We start from the raw sequence: 21,124 nt of genomic DNA, 5'->3' as shown, positions 1-21,124 counted from the left end.
TTATTTATATATTAATATAGCAAGTTTCAACATAGCAAGAAGATATAACAATTATTAACATTTGTGCACCTAATGACAGACCAGCAAAAAGTATGAAGCAAAAGCTGACAGAATTGAAGGGAGAAACAGACAACTCTACCATAATAGTTAAATCTTCAATACCTCACTTTCAATAATGGATAGGACAACCAGGCAGAAGAAAAGTTAGGAAACAGAGAATTTAAATGACACAATAAACCAACTATATCTAACAGAAATATACAGAACCCTAGACCCAACAACAACCTCATGCACATTTTTCTCAAGTGCACACGGGACATTTTCCAGGATAGACTATATGTCAGGCCACAGTTGAAGTCTCAGTAGATTTTCAAAAGATAGATATATACAAAGTATCTTATCTGATGAGAATGGGATGAAGTTAGAAATCAACAAGAGAAGTAAAGCTGGAAAATTCACAAATGTGGAGAAATAAAACAATACACTCTTAACCAATGGATTAAAGAAGAAATCATAAGAAAAATTAGTAAACAGAGATGAATGAAAACATAACATTTCAAGACTTATGGGGTGCAGCAAAAGCAGTGTTAAGGGGGAAATGTATTACTATAAAAATTTACATTAGGGGCCAGCCCAGTGGCACAGGGGTTAAGTGTGCACATTCTGCTTTGGCGGCCCGGCTTTGCCAGTTCAGATCCTGGGTGTAGACATGGCACTGCTTGGCATGCCATGCTGTGGTAGGCATCCCACATATAAAGTAGAGGAAGATGGGCATGGATGTTAGCTCAGGGCCAGTCTTCCTCAGCAAAAAGAGGAGTATTGGCAGCAGTTAGCTCAGGGCTAATCTTCCTCAAAAAAAAAAAAATTACATTAAGAAAACAATGGGCTAGGCCTAGTGGTTAACTTCAGTGTGCTCGGCTTCAGTAGCCCAAGTTTGGTTCCCAGGTCCAGACCTACACCACCCCTCTGTCAGTGACGATGCTGTAGTTGTGGCTCACATACAAAAAGAGGAAGATTGCCAATGGATGTTAGCTCAGATGAGTCTTCCTCAGCAAAAAGAAAGAAAGAAAAAGAAAGGGAAAGAAAGGAAGGAAGGAAGGAAGGAAGAAAGAGAAGAAAGGAAGAAAGGAAGGAAGGGAGGGAGGGAAGGAAGGAAGGAAGGAAGGATGAAGGGAGGGAGGGAAGGCAGGAAGGAAGGAGGGAAGGAGGGAGGGAGAGAGGGAAGGAAGGAAGGAAGGAAGGAGGGAAGGAAGGAAGGAAAGCAAAGAACGATCTCAAATCCACAACCTAAGTTTACAGCTTAAGGAACTAGAAAAAGAAGAACAAACTAAACTAACAGTTACCAGAAGGAAGAAAATAATAAAAATGAGCGTAGGAATAAACAAAGTAGAGAATAGAAAAAACAATAGAGAAAAATCAATGAAAAGTTAGTTCTTTGAAAAGTTCGACAAAATTGGCAATCTTTTGTCTGCACAAATTAAGAAAAGAAAGAAGACTCAAATTACTAAAATCAGAAATGAAATTGAGGACATTATTATGAATTCTACAGAAATAAAAAGGATTATAAGAAAGTCTATGAACAACTGTACACCAACAATCTGGATAACCCAGATGAACTGGACAGATTCCTAGAAATACGAAAGTTACCAGGACCAAATCAGGAAGAAATAGAAAATTCGAATAAACCTATAAATAGTAAGGAGATCAACTCAGTAATCAAAAATCTCCTGACAAAGAAAAGCCCTGGATCTGGTGGTTTAACTTGTGAATTCTACCAAACATTTAAAGAGGAACTAATACCAATTCTTCTCAGACTTTTCCAAAAGCTTGAAGAGGAGAGAACGCTTCTTAACTCATTCTATGAGGCTAGAATTACCCTGATTCCAGAGGCAAAGAAACTCCAATAAGAGATAGCTACAGAACAACATTCTTTATGAACATTGATGCAAAAATCCTCAACAAAATCTTAGTAAGCCAAATTCAATAGCACAGTAAAAAGATTATACACCATGACTAAATAGGTTTTATTCCTGGAATGCAAAGATGTTTCAACATACAAAAATTGATCAGTGTAATATACCACAATAACAGAATGAATTAAAAAAAATATGATCACCCCAATTAATGCAGAAGAAGAATTTGACAAAATTCAACACCCTTTCAAGATAAAAATACTGAAAAAACTCGGACTAGAAAGAAACTACCTCAACACAATAAAAGCCATATATTAAAAACCCACAGCAAACATCACACTCAATGATGAATGACTGAAAGCTTTTCCTCTAAGATCAGGAACAGGGCAAGGATGTTCGCTTCATGTCTATTCAACATAATACTGGAGCATTATTCAATTGCTCTAGCTATAGCAATTAGGTGAGAAAGAGAAATAAAAGGCACCCAAATCAAAGGCAGAAGCAAAATTCTCTCTGTTTGCAGATGATATGGCCTTATATGTAAAATACTCTAAAGATTCCACAAAAAAAAATGTTAGAACTAATAATGAATTCAGCAATATAGCAGGATACAAAGTCAACAAATAAAAATCAGTTGCATTTCTATACATTAACAATGAAAAGTTTGAAAAGGAAAAACAATCTCATTTATAATAGCATCAAAAAGAATAAAATGCTTACAATTATACTAAGCAAGGAAGTGAAAGACTTGTACAATGGAAACTATAAAACATTGCTGAAGGGCAGGCCCCGTGGCCGAGTGGTTAAGTTCCCGCACTCTGCTTCGGTGGTCTGGGGTTTCACCAGTTTGGATCCTGGGCACAGACAAGGCACCACTTGTCAAGCCATGCTGTGGTTGACATCCCACATAGCACAACCAGAGGCACTCACAACTAGAATATACAACTATATACTGGGGAGCTTTGGGGGGTAGGAAAAGAAAAAGATTGGCAACAGTTGTTAGCTCAGGTGCCAATCTTTTAAAAAAAAAAAATTGCTGAAAAAGATTAAAGACACAAATAAATAGAAAGCCATCCCATGTTCATGGATTAGAAGATTTAATATTGTTAAGATGTCAATACTACCCAAAGTGATCCATAGATTCAACAAAATCCCTATTCTTTTGCAGAAATAGAGAAACTCGTCCTGAAATTTATATGGAATCTGAAGGGACCTCAAATAGCCAAAACAATCTTGAAAAAGAACAAAGCTGGAGGACTCACACTTCCTGATTTCAAAGCATATTGCAAAGCTACAGGAATCAAAATAATGTGGTATTGGCATAACAACAGACATACAGAACAATGGAATAGAATAGAGAACCCAGAAATAAATCCTCACGTATATGGCCAGATGATTTTTGACCGAGGTGCCAAGATCCTTCAATAGGGAAAGTACAGTCTTTTCAACAAATGGTGCCGGGAAAACTGATGGCCACATGCAAAAGAACAGAGTTGGACCCTTTATCTAACACCATATACAAAAATTAACTCAACATGGACCAAAGCCTTAAATATAAGTTGTGAAACTATAAAATTCTTAGAAGAAAACATAGGGCAAAAGCTTCTCAACACTGGATTTGGCAACCATTTCTTGGACATGACATCTAAGGCACAGGCAACAAAAGAAAGAATAGACAAATAGGTCTTTACGAAAATGTTAAAATTTTGTGACCTAAAGACACTATCAACAAAGTGAAAAAGGCAGCCCATAAAATGACAGAAAATATTTGCAAATCATACATATGGTAGGGGATTTAATATCTAGCGTGTATAGGGCACTCCTAAAACTCAACAAAAACAAAACAACCCAACTTTAAAAATGGGCAAAGGACATGAATAGACATTTCTCCAAAGAAGATATGCAAATGACTGATAAGCACATGAAAAGATGCTCGATTCCATTAGAGAAATGCAAATCAAAGCTACAAGGAGACAGTCTCACACACATCAGGATGGCTACTATCTAAAAAAATGAAAAATAACAAATGCTGGCAAAGATGTAGAGAAATTAGAACTCTTGTGCTTTGTTGGTGGGAATGTAAAATGGTAAACAGCTGTAGAAAACAGTATGGCAGCTCCTCAAACTTAAAAATAGAATTACCACATGATCCAGCAATTCCATTTCTGGGTGCATACCCAATAGAATTGAAAGCGGAGTCTTGAAGAGAGATTCGTACAACCATGTTCACAGAAGCATTACTCACAATAGGTAAATCACAGAAGCAACGTAATGTCCACTGACAGATAAACAGATAAGCAAAATGTGGTGCATACATACGATGGAATGTTATTCAACCTTAAAAGGAAGGAAATTTTGACATATGGCATAACATGGACAACCCTTGAGGACGTTATGCTAAGTGAAATAAGCTGTCACAAAAAGACGAAAACCGTATGGCTCAACTTATATGAGGTACTTAGATTATTCAAAATCAAAGAGAAAGTAAAATTGTGGTTGCTAGCGGCTGAGGGACATGGGGGTTATTGCTTAACGGGCATAGAGATTCTGTTCCACAAGATGAAAAGAGTTATGGAGATGGATGGTGGTGATGGTTGCATAACATTATGAACGTATTTAATACTATGGAACTGTGCATTTAAAGATAGTTAAGATGGTAAATTTTATGTTACATATATTTTACCACAATAAAAAAATTTTTTAAAGGAGGGCTATAAGAACCTCTCTGATAAGTAGAGATAAAGAAGAAAAGTGAATGATAAAAAATGGATAAATAACCAAGAATAAACATAAAAGAGAAGAGTGTCAAGAAAACTTAACAAAAGAGCTATGAAGAGTTAAAAGTGTCTATATATATATTTTTTTCATTAGTTAAGTTCATAGACAGAAGTTTAGGGCAAACTGGAATGTTATTCACTAGGAAAGCACTCAGAGAGCAGAATTACTTAATACCTGTTCTGCTTCTGTCTCTCCTGTCAAGGAGAATGACCATCATTTTGAAAGCAAGTAACAAATATTGATAGGAAAGAAGTGAATCACACAATAAGAAAGCATATGATGAGAGAGGGTCTAAGCACTTTATTTGAACTCAATCCTTCTGCACTCTGGAAATTATATCCTAGGATTTCAACTCCCACTCCTCATCAAAAAAAAAAAAAATCACAGATGATATTGCTAAACATTTGTCAGTGGCTTTTAAGGAAGTGGAAAAGATAACAGTTGAAATCTCATGGTTCCCAAACTGCATAGAAAGGTACCATGAAACATTCTAATTTTCAAGGAAAACACATTCTTGACATTTGTCAGACACAGAAAAATACTAGCCCGAGGTAGTTCACAGTTTCAACAATAGATAGCACTACGTTCCTTTCAATAGCACTGTATCTTTGTGAAGCTGGTTGTTCCGGCTGTTGCCAGGATAAAAAGCAAGTACCACGTGAAAATTAAGGTGGAACAGGAAAGAAAGCTGGCCTCCCTCCCTCAGCCCAGTTATCACTTTCTTGCCCCCTTCGTTCACTCTCTTCTATTATCACTGTGCCCGTCACTCTTGCTGACTATGTTTTAAGGCCCTTTGAAGGCAGGAATCCTCTCTAAATTTTTTTTTAATGAATTACGTTCGCTGCTACCGAGGTTCTAACTTTGCATCATGTTTTATAAATTGTGTTCAACACAAACCAAAACAGCCACAACCACCATAAATAATTGAAGGAATGTGTTCAGCACTAAGGATCACAATTTTAAAGAAACAAAAAAGCAAAAGGAATATGTCCAGGGAAGAATAATTAGGAACAGGAAAGTTTTTTAAATTACTAAAAGTTGGAAGCATTTGGAAAGACCAAGAATGTTTAGCACAGAGAAGAAAAGACTTAATGTACAAGTAAATGTCTACCGTTACTAAGAAATGTAGGCTGGGTTTCTGGTGACCGGACTATCCAGTTTTGCCTGAGGTATAATTTCTAGACTGTGTCTCTAGTACAAGAACAGGTAGTGAAAAGCAGAGCAGATGCCAACATTTTCACACAAAATTACTGGCAGAACCAATCAAAAAATGCTAAGATTCCATATGTGGTATATAAACCTGTCACATTTCTATTATAAGTGATGAACTACAACTGACATCCAAAGAAATATGCTGGATTTTCTGTTGCACGCAAATCAATTAATTATATAGCTAATCAATGAATAACAAATATTAATTCAATGCTCATGGAAGACTAGATTTATGTTTATATTTCTACACAAAGGCAATTAGGATAGTCCTTTTCCAGGAGTGGCACAAATACCTACAGTTTGACTTATACTAAAATCCAGAGGGACTGATGAAACACAGGATACTGTAGAGAAACTACAGAGGTACAATCTGTAAATATGCGTTGTTAATCATTAACTACAGCCTGACTTCCACTACCTCAAAATCTAGTACGGTTACTGTGGAGTCCAATATTCCATTATTTCTCTCTCTCTCCCTTAACCAAAGATAGCACAGTTCCAGGCTAACTTGTTTATGAGGATTTGTCCTGACTTGTGGTATGTCCCAACATTGTGACTCATGCTAGTCTCAGGACAGCCAAGGAGGATGTGCATGGTACAATATGTTGTAGAGGGCTCCTCTCCACATGTTCTAGCAGGCTTTCTTGGGAATTATGGAAAGGTAAGGGTATCTGATCGTCAAGTAAATATAAAGAAGTTACCGATATATTATGAAATTGTAAGACTGCAAGTGACCTTGAGAAATCAATTCAAGCCACCGGAGAATGGTGTTGAGAAGTCAAAAGATACTCAGATACAATCTTCAGCTTCAAGGAGTTAAACTAGAAATGTGAGAGATGCTTGTTTAAACAACTAACGCAACAAAGTAGAAAGAAAGGCATATCAAATATAGGAGTAAGTAATATACTGTGATCAATAATGAGAATAATAGCAACAATATCAATAAACAACTAATAGCATAGTGTCCATGACATTTGGGGGATGGAAGGACATAAAACTCATAATGAAGAAGTATAAATCTTCCATTTGTTATAAAAAATTGCCTGGAAATGTTCTTGTGTGGTGGAGTGACTAATCATTTTGGTTTAATCAGTACCGTCATGATTTTGGCTGAAAGTCCTGTGTCCGTGGAAAACCCTTAGTCTGGGGAAAACCAGGACATTGTCACCTCACTAGTGATACCATTCCAACAAACCATTGTAACTTCCCCACCACTAACATAATCATATCACCATTTTAGTGATGTAATCAAGGAAAAATAACACAAATTTCATTTATTGTATTGTTTTTTCAGGTTTCACCTAAGTTCTCCACATTGTACCTAAGCCTTTCTGATGAGTTCTCCATGGAGAGAGAAAAGAACAAGACACTCTTCCCTGTGTGATGTCACTTCACATACCAGCACTGGGCCAGAGTTCACTTACTTTTGCTGCAGCCCAATAGATTGTTGACATCCAAATGGCTTGCACTTGGAACACAAGAGTCACACTTTGAGCCAGTGACAAATCGTTTACAGAAACACTGGCCCGTGACCAAGTGACAGGTTTCATTCAAGGCTCCTGAGAGATGACAATTGCAAGGCTGACATCTGAAAACAAGACAAATAAACCATCAAAGAATATAATGTTTTGATTAATAATTCATAGTCTAAGTTACAAGTATTGATAACATTGTTTTAGCCAATGTAGTGAAAAAGATTCTTGAGCAAACATGAAATAAAGCAAAAAAACTATCAAAATGCTGCTCATGATAAAACCTCTATGAAGCCTTCTCTTTGTAAACTAACTAATGGCAAAAACAAAAGTGTTATATTGCTTTTTTACATGCATGATACATCTAATGGATTATTTTATTTACAAATTGTTCAATTAAGAATATTGTAAATTTTGCTTTTTTGGAAAAGCAGTTCTCCTGACAGCTAAATATTTTCTTTTTTTGCAGTAACATTGGTTTATAACATTACATAAATTTCAGGTGTACATCATGATATTTCGATGCCTGTGTAGATTACGTTCACCACCCAAAAAAAGACTAATTACCATCCACCACCACACACATGCCCCTAATCACGCCTTTTGCTCTCTTTCCTCTCCCCTTCCTCTCTGGTAACCAGCAATCCAGTCTGTCATCATGTGTTTGTTTGTTGTTTTTATCTTCTATTTATGAGCGAGATCATACAGTATTTGACTTTCTCCCTCTGACTTATTTTGCTTAGCATAATACCCTCAAGGTCCATCCATGTTGTCACAAATAGCCGGATTTCATCGTTTTATGGCTGAGTAGTATTCCATTGTGTATATATACCACATCTGCTTTATCCATTCATCCCTTGATGGGCACTTGGGTTGCTTCCAAGTCTTGACTATTGTGAATAATGCTGCAATGATCATAGGGGTGCATGTATCTTTATACACTCCTGTTTTCCTGTTCTTTGGATAAATATCCAGCAGTGGAATAGCTGGATCATATGGTAGATCTATTCTTAATTTTTTGAGGAATCTCAATACTGTTTTCCATAGTGGCTGCACCAGTTTGCACTTCCACCAGCAGTATGCAAGGGTTCCCCTTTCTCCACATCCTCTCCAACACTTGTTATTTTCTGTCTTGTTAATTATGGTCATTCTAACAGGAGTGAGGTGACATCTTATTGTAGTTTTGATTTCCCTGATGGTCAATGATGTTGAACATCTTTTCATGTGCCTGTTGGCCATCTGAATATCTTCTTTGGGAAAATGTCTGTTCAGATTTTGTGGCCATTTTTTAATTGGGTTGTTCATTTTTTTCTTGTTAAGATGTATGAGTTCTTTATATATTTTGGATATTAACACCTTATCAGACATATGGTTTGCAAATATCTTCCCCCAATTGTTAGGGTGTCTTTTCATTTTGTTGATGGTTTCCTTTGCTGTGAAGAAGCTTTTTAGTTTGATGTAGTGCAATTTATTTATTTTTTCTATTATTTCCCTTGCCTGGTAAGACGTGGTACTTGAAAATATGCTGCTCAGACTGATGTCGAAGAACGTACTGCTTGTGTTTTCTTCTAGAAGTTTCATGGTTTCAGGTCTTATATTCAAGTCTTTAATGCATTTTGAGTTAATTTTTGTGCATGGTGTTAGATAATGGTCTACTTTCATTCTGTTGCATGTGGTTGCCCAGTTTTCCCAACACCATTTGTTGAAGACACTTCCCTTTCTCCATTGAGTGTTCTTGGCTTCCTTGTCAAAAATTAGCTGTCCAAAACTGTGTGGGTTTATTTCTGGATTGTTGATTCTGTTCCATTGAACTGTGTGTTTGTTTTTGTGCCAGTACCATGCTGTTTTCATTACTATAGTTTTGTAGTGTATTTTGAAATCAGGGAGTGTGACACCACCAGCTTTGTTATTTCTTCTCAGGATTCCTTTAGCTATTTGGTTCTTTTGTTGTTCCATATAAATTTTAGGATTCTTTGTTCTATTTCTGTGAAAAATGTTGTTGGAACTTTGATAAGGATTGCATTGAATCTGTAGATTGCTTTAGGAAGTACAGACATTTTAACTATGTTAATTCTTCCAATCCAAGAGCACGGAATATCTTTCCATTTCTTTGAGTCTTCTTCAATTTCTTTCAACAATGTCTTACAGTTTTCAGTGTATAGATCTTTCACCTCTTTGGTTAGGTATATTCCTAGGTATTCTATTCTTTTTGTTGCAAGTGTAAATGGGATTGTATTCTTAATTTCTCTTTCTGCTACTTCATTGTTAGTGTATAGAAACACAAGTGATTTTTGTATATTGATTTTGTATCCTGCAAGTTTACTGTATTCATTTATTATTTATAAAAGTTTTTTGGTGGATTCTTTAGGGTTTTCTATATATAAAATCATGTCATCTGCAAATAGTGACAGTTTCACTTCTTTCTTTCCAATTTGGATCCCTTTTATTTCTTTTTCTTGCCTGATTGCTCTGGCTAGGACTTCTAATGCTGGTTAAATAAGAGTGGTGACAGTGAGCATCCTTGTGTGGTTCCTGTTCTCAGAGGGATAGCTTTCAGTTTTTCTCCGTTGAGAATGATATTAGCTGTGGGTTTGTCATATATGGTATTTATCATGTTGAGTTACTTTCCTTCTATACCTATTTTATTCAGAGTTTTTATCATAAATGTGTGCTGTATCTTGTCAAATGCTTTCTCTGCATTTATTGAGATGATCATGTGATATTTATTCTTCATTTTGTTAATGTGGCATATCACATTGATTAATTTGTAGATGTTGAACCATGTCTGCGTCCCTGGAATAAATCCCACTTGATCATGGTGTATAATCTTTTTAATGTATTGTTGTATTCGATTTGCTAGTATTTTGTTGAGGATTTTTATATCGATGTTCATCAGTGATATTGGTCTGTAATTTTCTTTTTTGTGTTGTCCTTGTTTGGTTTTGATATCAGGGTAATGTTGGCTTCATAGAAGGAGATTGGAAGCTTCCTCTCCTCTTCAATTTTTTGGAAGAGTTTGAGAAGGACATTCTTTGAATGTTTGGTAGAATTCACCAGGGAAGCCATCTGGTCCTGGACTTTTATTTTTTAGGAGATTTTTGACTAATGTTTGACCTCCTTGGCAATTGTTCTATTCAAATGCTCTATTCTTGATTGAGTTTTGGAAGGTTGTATGATTCTATGAATTTATCCATTTCTTCTAGATTATCCAATTTGTTGGTGTATAGCTTTTCATAGTATTCTCTTATACTCTTTTGTATTTCTGAGATGTCCATTGTAATTTATCCTCTTTCATTTCTGATTTTATTTATTTGAATTTTCTCTCTTTTTTCTTGTGAGTGTAGCTAAAGGTTTGTCACCTTTGTTTATATTTTCAAAGAACCAGCTCTTGGTTTCATTGATTTTTTTTCTATTGTCTTTTTAGTCTCTATTCCATTTACTTCTGCTCTGATTTTTATTATTTGCTTCCTTCTACTGATTTTGGGCCTTGTTTTATCTTATTTTTCCAGTTCCTTTAGGTGCACTGTTAGATTGTTTACTTGAGATTTTTCCTGTTTCTTAATGTAGTACTTGTACTGCTATAAACTTCCCTCTTAGAATCACTTTTGCTGTATCCCATAAATTTTGGCATGTCATATTTTCATTTTCATTTATCTCCAGGTATTTGTGTGTGTGTGTATGAGGAAGATTCGTGCTGAGCTAACATCTGTTGCCAATCTCTTTGTTGCTTAAGGAAGATTGTAACTGAGCTGACATCTGTACCAATCTTCCTTCACTTTATGTGGGATGCTGCCACAGCATGGCTTGATGAGTGGTGCTAAGTCTGAGCCTGGGATCCAAAACTGCAAACTCTGGACCACTGAAGCAGAGCGTGCAAACTTAGCCACTATGCCACTGGGCCGGCCCCAGTCTCTAGGTATTTTTTGATTTCTCCTTTGATTTATTCATTGACCCAATCGTTGTTCAGTAGCATTCTGTTTAATCTCCACGTATTTGTGGCTTTTCTGATCTTCTTCTCGCAGTTGATTTCTAGTTTCATACCTTTGTGGTCAGAAAAGATGCTTGGTATTATTTCAATCTTCTTAAATTTATTGAGACTTGTTTTATGGCCTAATATGTGATCAATCCTGGAGAATTTTCCATGCGCATTTGAAAAGAATGTCTCTTCTGTGGTCTTTGGATGGAATGTTCTGTATATATCTTCTAGGTCTATCTGGCCTAATAGGTCGTTTGAGGCCAATGTCTCCTTATTGATCTTCTGTTTGGATGATCCATCCATTGATGTAAGTGGAGTGTTAAAGTCTCCTGCTATTATTGTGTTACTTGACAGCTAAATATTAAGATTAGGTACCCATAAAATTATCTTTTCAAGTATCTATGAAGTTGTAAAATAGAAAATTGGATATGATCATCATTGCTGTCCCTAAAAATCTTGAAATTCTATATTTAGTTTTATAAAGACTAAATTTCACTAAGAAAACAGTTTGAGGAAGACATGTTCAAATACTGTCAATACCTTAATATAGGTAGGCTATATTCCATTTTTTATTTCATGCACTAACCTAATTTAATCAGAATGGTTGAAAAATAGAGTATTATTCTGATCTCTGAAAAGATGCTAATAATATAAACATAATGAGAGAATTTCATGTCAACTTAAATTTCTTGGACACAAGTCGGTTGTGAAAATCACTGTCCTGGCATTTTGTCATGATAGAAACCCAAATCTGTTTCCTCAGAGTGAATTATTCAAAGACTTAGTCTATGCCAATGTCACTGATTAAGATAAGCAATTTTGGCACCATGAAGCAAAAACAGCACATGTAAGATGACCACTCACATTTAAACAGAGACTTTCCATATGGCACATTTAAAATAACATTATGGATCCACCTATATTTCCTAATAAAGATGTCGGATGGATAGAGTTACTTTATCCCACTGCAACTTTTATGGTGTGATCTCTTGGGTAATCATTCAACACCCTTAAAAAGGCCGATAAAAGCTAAAGCTGCTAAATAAGCTGCAAATTTGTTTTATGGACTAATATCACCTTGGGAATAAATAAAGTACAGTTTCTCTTGAAAACCACTATACCATAGTTTACCCTTTTTATGTCATGATAAAAGGACATTTTCCCCCTACAAACAACTATATGAGGCTTTCATATATAGACATAGCTTCAGAACTCCATTTCAAATAGCTGTTTTGTTTAGCCTACTCAAGTATTAGAGCTGAAGAAAATTATGCATTGAAATTAAAATAGAATTATAGAAGCAACAAAATATTTGATTTGCTCTTAATTTCATTATATGCTATTACTTCGAGTATATTGTTTGTAGGCTTCTAATGTAATATTAGTAAGCATAAACAATAGAGACAAGCTTCTCTCAATGCATACATATATCACCATACCACTCATGAATAAGTGTCTCTTGAGTATTTCAGTTTTCATTACCATTCACTCATGAGACAATCACACTTACTTTACATCCAGTACATTTAGAGTAATAGTTTCCAGTGTATAACCTAATTCCTTTCCTTGATGGAGTTCTATTTTCTTCCAGCTAACTGCTACATGCTTAGCTCCAAGTCAGCTCTGTCAATATCCGTAGGATATTAAGTTCTGAATCCAAATGGAATAAATAAATCACTTCTTGGGAAAGCATGCGATGTTTTGAATAATTAAATGTGACTCTTCCTGATTTTTTAGTCTCTCATCCCAGACATTGTTATATCCAACTTATCTGACTTGTTATAATTGCTTGACATCAGTAAGAGAGAATTTTACCTGAATGAAGTTCATAGGAGACTTTTCTGAATATTATAGTTTGTTTTCACCCAGAGGACATTGGGGATAATTTTGTAATTAAGGTTTAAGTTAAAAGATTCCTGTAAATTTCTCAGCCACTCAAATATAATTTTAAACATTTCCAAGACTCTTTAGCAAATAAGCTACAAGTTTGATGTCATTTTATGTTATCCCTCCTCAAGAGCACCTCCTAAATGAAATATATTTCACGTTTATTAAAACAAAATTAGACATAATAAAGGAAGAGACATTTTAAGCTTAGAAAGAGAAACACCAAACTAAGATGAATTGTGATATTGATTTTGTCAGGATAAATGGTTTTTGTAATATTAATATAAAGAAACCTTTATTACACTGACTCTCTTGGTACAGCCAGAGCTTCTCCCACAATCTGTTTAAAATCTTCATTTTTCATCCTTATGGGAAAACCTCACCTGCTAAATGAATTTCATAAAGAGTAATCTGTCAAGATTTATATAGATAAACAATTTGTGATGTTTATTGACCAGTTCATTATGGTAAACAAAAGGGGAATAAAGTGTTGCTAATCTCTGCCAGCACTCCGCTATTATACTTCTGTTCTGGGTCTTAGGTAACTCAGCGTTTACTGGATACAACAGGAAAGAAGTTAATTGGCCTCTGTCTCTTAAATCACAAATCTCATATATTCTCCTTTCCAGGGAGCTTCTTCCAGTTGTGCAAACAGTAAAAGAGTTATCCTATTTATTACTATAGCAGAAACATCACTATCCATGAAGAGAATGTTTCAGTAATGCATTTTATCGTCAGAAACTTCATCATCTGAGGGAGAGCTCCCACAGAAGGTCCAGGGATATGTTCCAGGACGCAGATCACTTCATTGACATTTCTCTTTGGACATTTCCCTCCTGTTCGGAGCCCCAATTCATGGGTACCATCACATTGATTTAAATATGTTGAATGACATAAATATATTGAGGGCCAATTATTTTCCAGGGCTGGAATAGGCACTGAGAACATAAAGATGAGTAAGATAGAGTTGTCCCTCCCCTCAAGGAGCTCACATTCTAGAGAAATAAAAAAATGAAAGAGCATTAATAAAGATATGTGCAGTCTCTTTGAGGGCACAGAAAAGGGGCAACTACCTAGTTTGGTGGCAGAGGAGGGGACAGGGAAAGGCACATTAAAAGGAATCTTGGAGGAGATATTTGAGCTGAATATTGAAAGATGAGTAGGAATAAGCCAAGCGAATCAGGAAGGGCAAAATAGAGAGAAAAGAAACAGCAGGAGAGGGTGTGGAATTAGAAACAATTCATTTTTTTTGCATAGGTATAAATTCAGAATAGGGAGTGGTAACAAATAAAGCTGGCAAGATATGTAGAGGTAAGATATTGCTAAATTAGGACAGTGGTAAGGTACAATGGAAAGGAGGGGGGTATACTTAAAAAATATTTAGTAAGAGAAATCAATAGGAGGGATGGACAAATTGAAAAGAGAAGGGAAGAAGAAGCGTTACTCCCAGTTCTCTAATTTGCTGACAGGTGGATGACGGGGACACCATTCAACATAAAGAAGGAAGGAGGAAAAGAGCTCAAAGACAAGGATTATTAATGATTATTAACAAATAGAAGAGAAAGAGGCTTCAAAGCAAATTTGAGAAACTGGACAAAGTTTTTTTTCCATGGGTCCCTAGCACAATGACTAGCACACAGTAAGTGTTCAATAAATATTGTTGAATAAACGAATGAATACAACACTAGGAGAGCTTCAGACTTAGAAAAGCCCAAATGTGACATGTAGCTCTAATGAAAATTTAGCTCTTTTGAGCCCTTTTTGATTGGCATCGCTGTTGCCCTGGTTAAGCTCTCCCCCAAGGAAAGGACCATGGTCTTTAAGATGGGTTCTGCTCTGACTCCTTAAGGCCAGAAGAGTTCTCAATTCAGTCTTCTTGTGCAGCATCCCATGATGCTAGAGCACTCTCTGGAAGAATTTGGTTTTCCCCTGGTTAAGATTACATTTCATCTCTGCATTGGAAGTGCAGTCTCATTGAGGTTCTTATTCCGCCTTTCATCGCAGCCTACTAATTACATTGGATTCTCTTGGAACTGGAATCAGAATTTTTAGAGAAGGATTTGTGGCTTAGAGATCCTCATCATATGAAGTGAAAGCCATACTCACTTGGCTTATTGGAGAGGAAGGAAGAGTGGTATTGTCTCATTAGAAAGGAGGAGTTAACAGTGTCCCATCCACCCTCTCTCGTGGAGATTTCCAAGGCACAAATAAAGGGACTTATAAGATCTGGACCTGGGTAGTGGCTCCCTTGCATCCAGGCAATAGTGACATCCAAGTCTAGGAAGGTGACATTCCTGTCATCTAGAGAAGATCTTGCTTAGCAAGGTTCTGTATGAGACCACTACCACTTTCCCCTTTGTTAACATCCACCTAATCACAGAGGCTACAGACTATGTTCCACATGTTGGTCACCAAAACCAAATATTTAAAAGAAATAGAAATCGCAGAAGATTCACTATATTAACAATATCACACATGTTTACCCCTCAAAGAAGCCCTAATGTCACTTCCTTAATCTCGTCATCATTGTAACATAATAACTTGGAGGTATGATAGCAGATTCAAATTCTTAAAGTGCTCTCAGGTAGAAAAGAGAGCACAATTATTCCCTATGGCCCCAGAAGGCAGAAATAAGGCTAGGCAAAAAGGTCACAGGAATGAAATTTTTGCTCAATGTGAAGAATATATTTCTATCTTTCTCAGACTTAGAGTTGTGTGAAATAAACATGAACTGCTTCATAAGACAATGAGCTCTTTTTAGTTCCACATTTTCAAGCAGAAGCTGAATAACCAGTTATTCTGAAAAGGTGATTTACACAGAGAAATGCACAGGGTAGAGTTTAACCAAAATTATTTTTAAGGTTTTTTCCTAGTCCCAAAAGTCTGATTCTATGATGTTTAGTAGGATTAAGTAACCTGCCCAGGGTGACAGTGAATCAAAGTATGGTCAGCAATCTTTATCCATAAAGGATGAGATAGTAAATATTTTAGGTTTTGTGAGCCATGTGATCTCTGTTGCAACTCCTCTGCTGTAGTGGTATGAAGGCAGCTGTAGATGATATGTAAAAAATGAATATTACTGTTTCAATAAAGCTTTATTTCCATAAATAGGCGGCAGGCCATTGCTTGCTGAACCCTAGTTTAGTAGGTTGAATTATGGCCCACAATGTCAAAGCCCTAATCTCTGGAACTTATGAATATGTTCCCTTACTAGGTAAAAGGAACTTTGCAGATTTGATTACGTTAAGGGTTTTGAGATGGAGAGATTACCTTGTGTTATCTGAGAGTGTCCAATGTAATCACAAGGGTCTCTATAAGAGGAAGGCAGGAAGGTGAGAGTCAGAGAGAGAAGACATACGGACACAAGCAGAGGGCAGAGAAGAGGGGAAACAGTGCTCTCCTGGCTCTGAAGATGAAGGAAGGAGCTCTGAGCTAAGGAATGTGGGTGGCCTCTAGAACTGGGAAAGCAAGGAAATGGATTTTCTCCTAGGGTATCCAAAGAAACATTGGCCTGCTAACACCTTGATTTTACCCCAATGAAACTAATTTAGGACTTCTGACCTCCAGAACTGTAAGATAATAAATTCATGTCATTTTTAAACCTCTAAGTTTGCAGTAATTTATTATAGCAGTAATAGGAATCTAATATGCCAGGTCTAGTGAAAAAGCCATAACCGGAACTAGATCTCCTGATGCCCAATATTGTGTCATTCCTACTACATAGCATTGAATAAATGCTACTAATTTATAAAAACTGGCATTTCTTACAGAATCAAATAGAATCTATATTAAAGGAGAACATCTCATTCAGCGGTCATGGTAGATTACAAAAATGACCATAATTCTTCACCCCTTTCTTTACGCACATCCTTTGCAACTAACTACACAATTCTTCCCATCAAGAAATAGAGTCTGTTTCCCGACTCCTGAATGTGGCTGGCCTGTGGTTTGCTTTGGCTAGTGGAATAAGAAAAAGTAACATTGTGGCAGTTCCAAGCATAGGCCTCAAGTGTCCTTGCACGTTTCTGCTCTCTTTCTGGGAACTCTGCCACCGCCTTGTGAGTAAGGCCTGCCTAGACTGCTACATGATGGGAGATGTGTGGCCCAATTTTCCTTTCATCCTCAATAACAGCCAGTGGCCCAACAAAGAGTCATTGAGGAGCATGACTCTGTGAGGCACATTCCCCAATATTTCCACTATCATACCATGAACAGATGAGTTGACAAGTAAGTTATCTGCTTTCATTTGAAGTCATTGATCTGGTTCTCAGAGAAAAGACCAACGGAGATCAAGTGGAAATATGCACGTGTGAAGATTACCAGACCAAACCTATAACAGTGTTCAAAGGAAGAGCATTTGCAGAACTAATGAATATAGAGAGATGAAGTTGTCAGAGAAGAAAGCTTTAGGGAGCTGTGACATGTGGATGTTACATAAGAAAAACAATGGTGAACCAGATGAACTGGAGCAGAATTGGGGGTTGTGGGAAGGAGGAATCGCAGTTACAGGTCAACTTGAGGATGGCACCAGGGAGCGTAGTGTGTCAAATATGGGTCTCAACTACCAACAGACACTAATGGAATGTGGCCCATTTTTATCTCATTATTTTTGGTTTAGATAAATATGGTATTCTTTTTTTGCTTTATTGATCTTTCAGTGGGCAGACTTTTTTTTCCTTCATTGTTTTTGATACTGATTAAATCATGTTTGCTTTATGCATCAGTGGTAAGTGGAGTGATTTTTGCACTGGGATCTGCTTTTTAAGATGCATGCCCCCTTTTGGTGATATACAGTAACTTTTGAAGAATGAACCACTTGGATGAAAACAGGAAAATGATTTTCCAGCTTGTTACTGCTGTGCTTGGTGCATTTTTGTTGTTGTTGCTATAGTTTCTGGTCAGGGCCTTTTATCTTATTTATCTTGCCCTTGGGGTATAAAAAAAAGTCAAGAAAATGAGCCAAGAGAAAAACAGCAGACATAGCTGTGCACAACAAAGAGAACACGGAGAAGGGTAAGGGATACGTGTGAACTTAGTGGAGGGATTAAATAAGATCCCCTGAATATATAAATAGAAAAGGCAGATGAAGAAGTCAATCTATTTTCACAATCAATGAAGAGATACAATGATGCTTGTATCTTCTCTATGCTTAACAATAAAATACTTTGTAGAATTTTGGAAATCTATAACATAAATTTATACTTGCAAGTGCCTACCACAGAGCCGGGTTCAAGGTACATTAAATTGATTTTAGCCAACTTTCTTTTTTTAAAAAATCAAACATCAGGTATAAATAGTTATTTTCCTATACTGCATGTCTGTATATATTTAGACTATGAGTGAATTTTTTCCTTCAGGAGACAAAAATCCCTTATACTAGATGAATCCCATCTATTTTAGCCATCTTTGTACACATTTTCAAAGTAGTCAGTGTAAGGATATATACACAATAACCATGAGAAGTCAACAAAGAGATTTCAATATGATTCAGGAAAGGAATGGAAAACATAAAAAGAATAAAATCCATTTTTATCTCTTCTCAATGATGAGCAAAAGTATAAACTCAAGCAATTCTCATTGTCACATTTTGAAATATCTTTCTCTATGACCTTCTGTGCTAGAGGATTTCTTCTCTAACGATTATCAATGTTAAAGTGAAAAGAGATAGTAGAATTCATCAATGGAATAGAAGGGTCAACTCAAAGCAGAGGCATTCCCTATGACTGATTCAGCAAGGGACTGGCTCATTTCCTTGGGACCCATATGGTCATGGGAGGCTTTATTCTTTCTATTCATTTCAGAGAAACTGTGTTATATATGGTGTCTCATGCTTTCAATAGCTCTTTCTAGCAGCAGCCTATGCTCAGTATCAGATCCAATCTTGCCCCATATAACACTATCTTGAGCCACACTCACATATGGGTGGTGTGCACCTGAATAGTTATTTTAAGGTATATTTTTTTTGACAAAGATGATGATGGCATGAGACTATTTTATTTTTATTTGGGGAGGAGGGGGGAAAGCAATATAAAGGAAAAGTAGTTCTGTGTTGGTTATATGAAGAATGGGATGCATGAGGGGCATGCAAATTTAAAACTCAGAGAGACAGCTAGCTATAGGCCTAGAGACCATGGTATGGATGTGAATAAATGATAATATATTTGAGAGTCATAAACATGTATGTCATGGTTGAAATCATAGATATAGACATAGAAATTGAAGGGAAAAATTAAAGAGGAGTAATCCGTAAAAGAGAGAGAAAATAAATATGAGAAGTATGATCTTGGAGGCCAGAAGAAGAGATCACTTTAAGAGATAGGACAATAAAATAATTGGCACGTTGAAAAACCTTGAGTCATAAGAAGCAATCATGCATCAATTTTACTTTTATCTTTCACAGATTCTTTAAGCAGATTGCATGGGGCAAATTCTCCTGTTTTCCACTTGGATATAAAGTGAGTCAGTTACATGAATTTTCTGATCTTTCTTAGGTAACAAAAAGGTCCTACAGTTACTTTAAAGTATAAAGCACAGGTTTAACAAGAAGAAAATAACTGGAGGCATCACACTTTCTGATTTCAAAATATATTACAAAGCTATAGTGATCAAAACAGTATGGCACTGGCATAAAAAGACACATAGACCAATGGAACAGCATAGGGAGCCCAGAAATAAATTCACATACATATGGTCAACTGATCTTCTACAAAGGTGCCAAGAAGACACAATGGGTAAAGGATAGTCTCTTCAATAAATGATACTGGGAAAACTATATATTCATATACAGAAGAATGAAATTGAACCCTTATCTCATACCACATACAAAAATCAACTCTAAATGGGTTAAAGATTTAAATGTAAGACTCGAAACTATAAAACTACTGGAAGAAAACAGGGAAAATCTTCCTGATATTGGTCTGAGCAATGATTTTTCGGATATAACACCAAAAGTACAAGCAATAAGGGTAAAAATAGACAAGTGGGATTGTATCAAACTAAAACGGATCTGCACAGCAAAGGGAACAACCAACAGAGTAAAAAATCAACATGCAGAATGGGAAAAAGTGTTTGCAAACCATCTATCTGATAAGAGGTTAATATCCAAAATACATAAGGCATTCATACAACTCAATAGCAAAAAACAAATAAACTAATTAAAAATGAGCAAAAGATCTGGCTAGATATTTCTCCAAAGAAGACATACAAATGGCTACCAGGTACACAAAAAGGTGTTCCACATCACTAATCATCAGGGAAATGCAAATCAAAACCACAGTGAGATATCATCTCACATCCGTTAAAATGGCTGTTATCAAAAAGACTGAAGGTAACAGTGTCAGCGAGGATTTGCAGAAAAGGGAATCCTTATACACTGTGGATGGGAATGCAAATTAGTACAACCATATGGAAAACAGTCTGGAAGTTCCTCAACAAATTAAAAAGAGGACTACCACGTGATCCAGCAATCCCGCTTCTGGGTACCCAAAGGAAATGAAATCAGCATCTTGAAGAGATATCTGCACCTCATATTCATTGCAGTATTATTCACAATAGCCAAGATGTGGAAACATCTTAAAAGTCTGTCAACTGGTGAATGAATAAAGAAAATATGCTATACATATATATGTTTGTGTGGGGTATATATGGTAATATATGTATATATATATATGGTAATATGGTGTGTGTGTATATATATATACACATAGATAGATATATACCTATATCTATATATCTGTCTATGTCTACCTATTCATATATCTATATCTATCTATATCTACAGATATAACTATAGATAGTTATAGATATCTATCCCTATATATCTCTATCTATATCTATATATCTATAGATATATAACTATATAGATATGGTTATATATATATCTATAT

The 21,124-nt window shown here is 36.0% G+C and overlaps 1 protein-coding gene across 1 annotated transcript in view; it reads right to left on the bottom strand.

Annotated features, from left to right (window-relative positions):
- Positions 1-21,124, bottom strand: part of USH2A (usherin) — a 733,563-nt gene that overhangs the window by 545,002 nt on the left and 167,437 nt on the right. The window contains exon 14 of the mRNA XM_046679838.1: positions 7,328-7,491. Coding sequence (XP_046535794.1) covers positions 7,328-7,491 — 164 coding nt within the window. The remainder of the gene's footprint in view (positions 1-7,327; positions 7,492-21,124) is intronic.

This window comes from Equus quagga, chromosome 12 (assembly GCF_021613505.1).
Source record: "Equus quagga isolate Etosha38 chromosome 12, UCLA_HA_Equagga_1.0, whole genome shotgun sequence".
NCBI lineage: Eukaryota > Metazoa > Chordata > Mammalia > Perissodactyla > Equidae > Equus > Equus quagga.
This window is presented reverse-complemented; position numbering and strand designations above follow the sequence as displayed.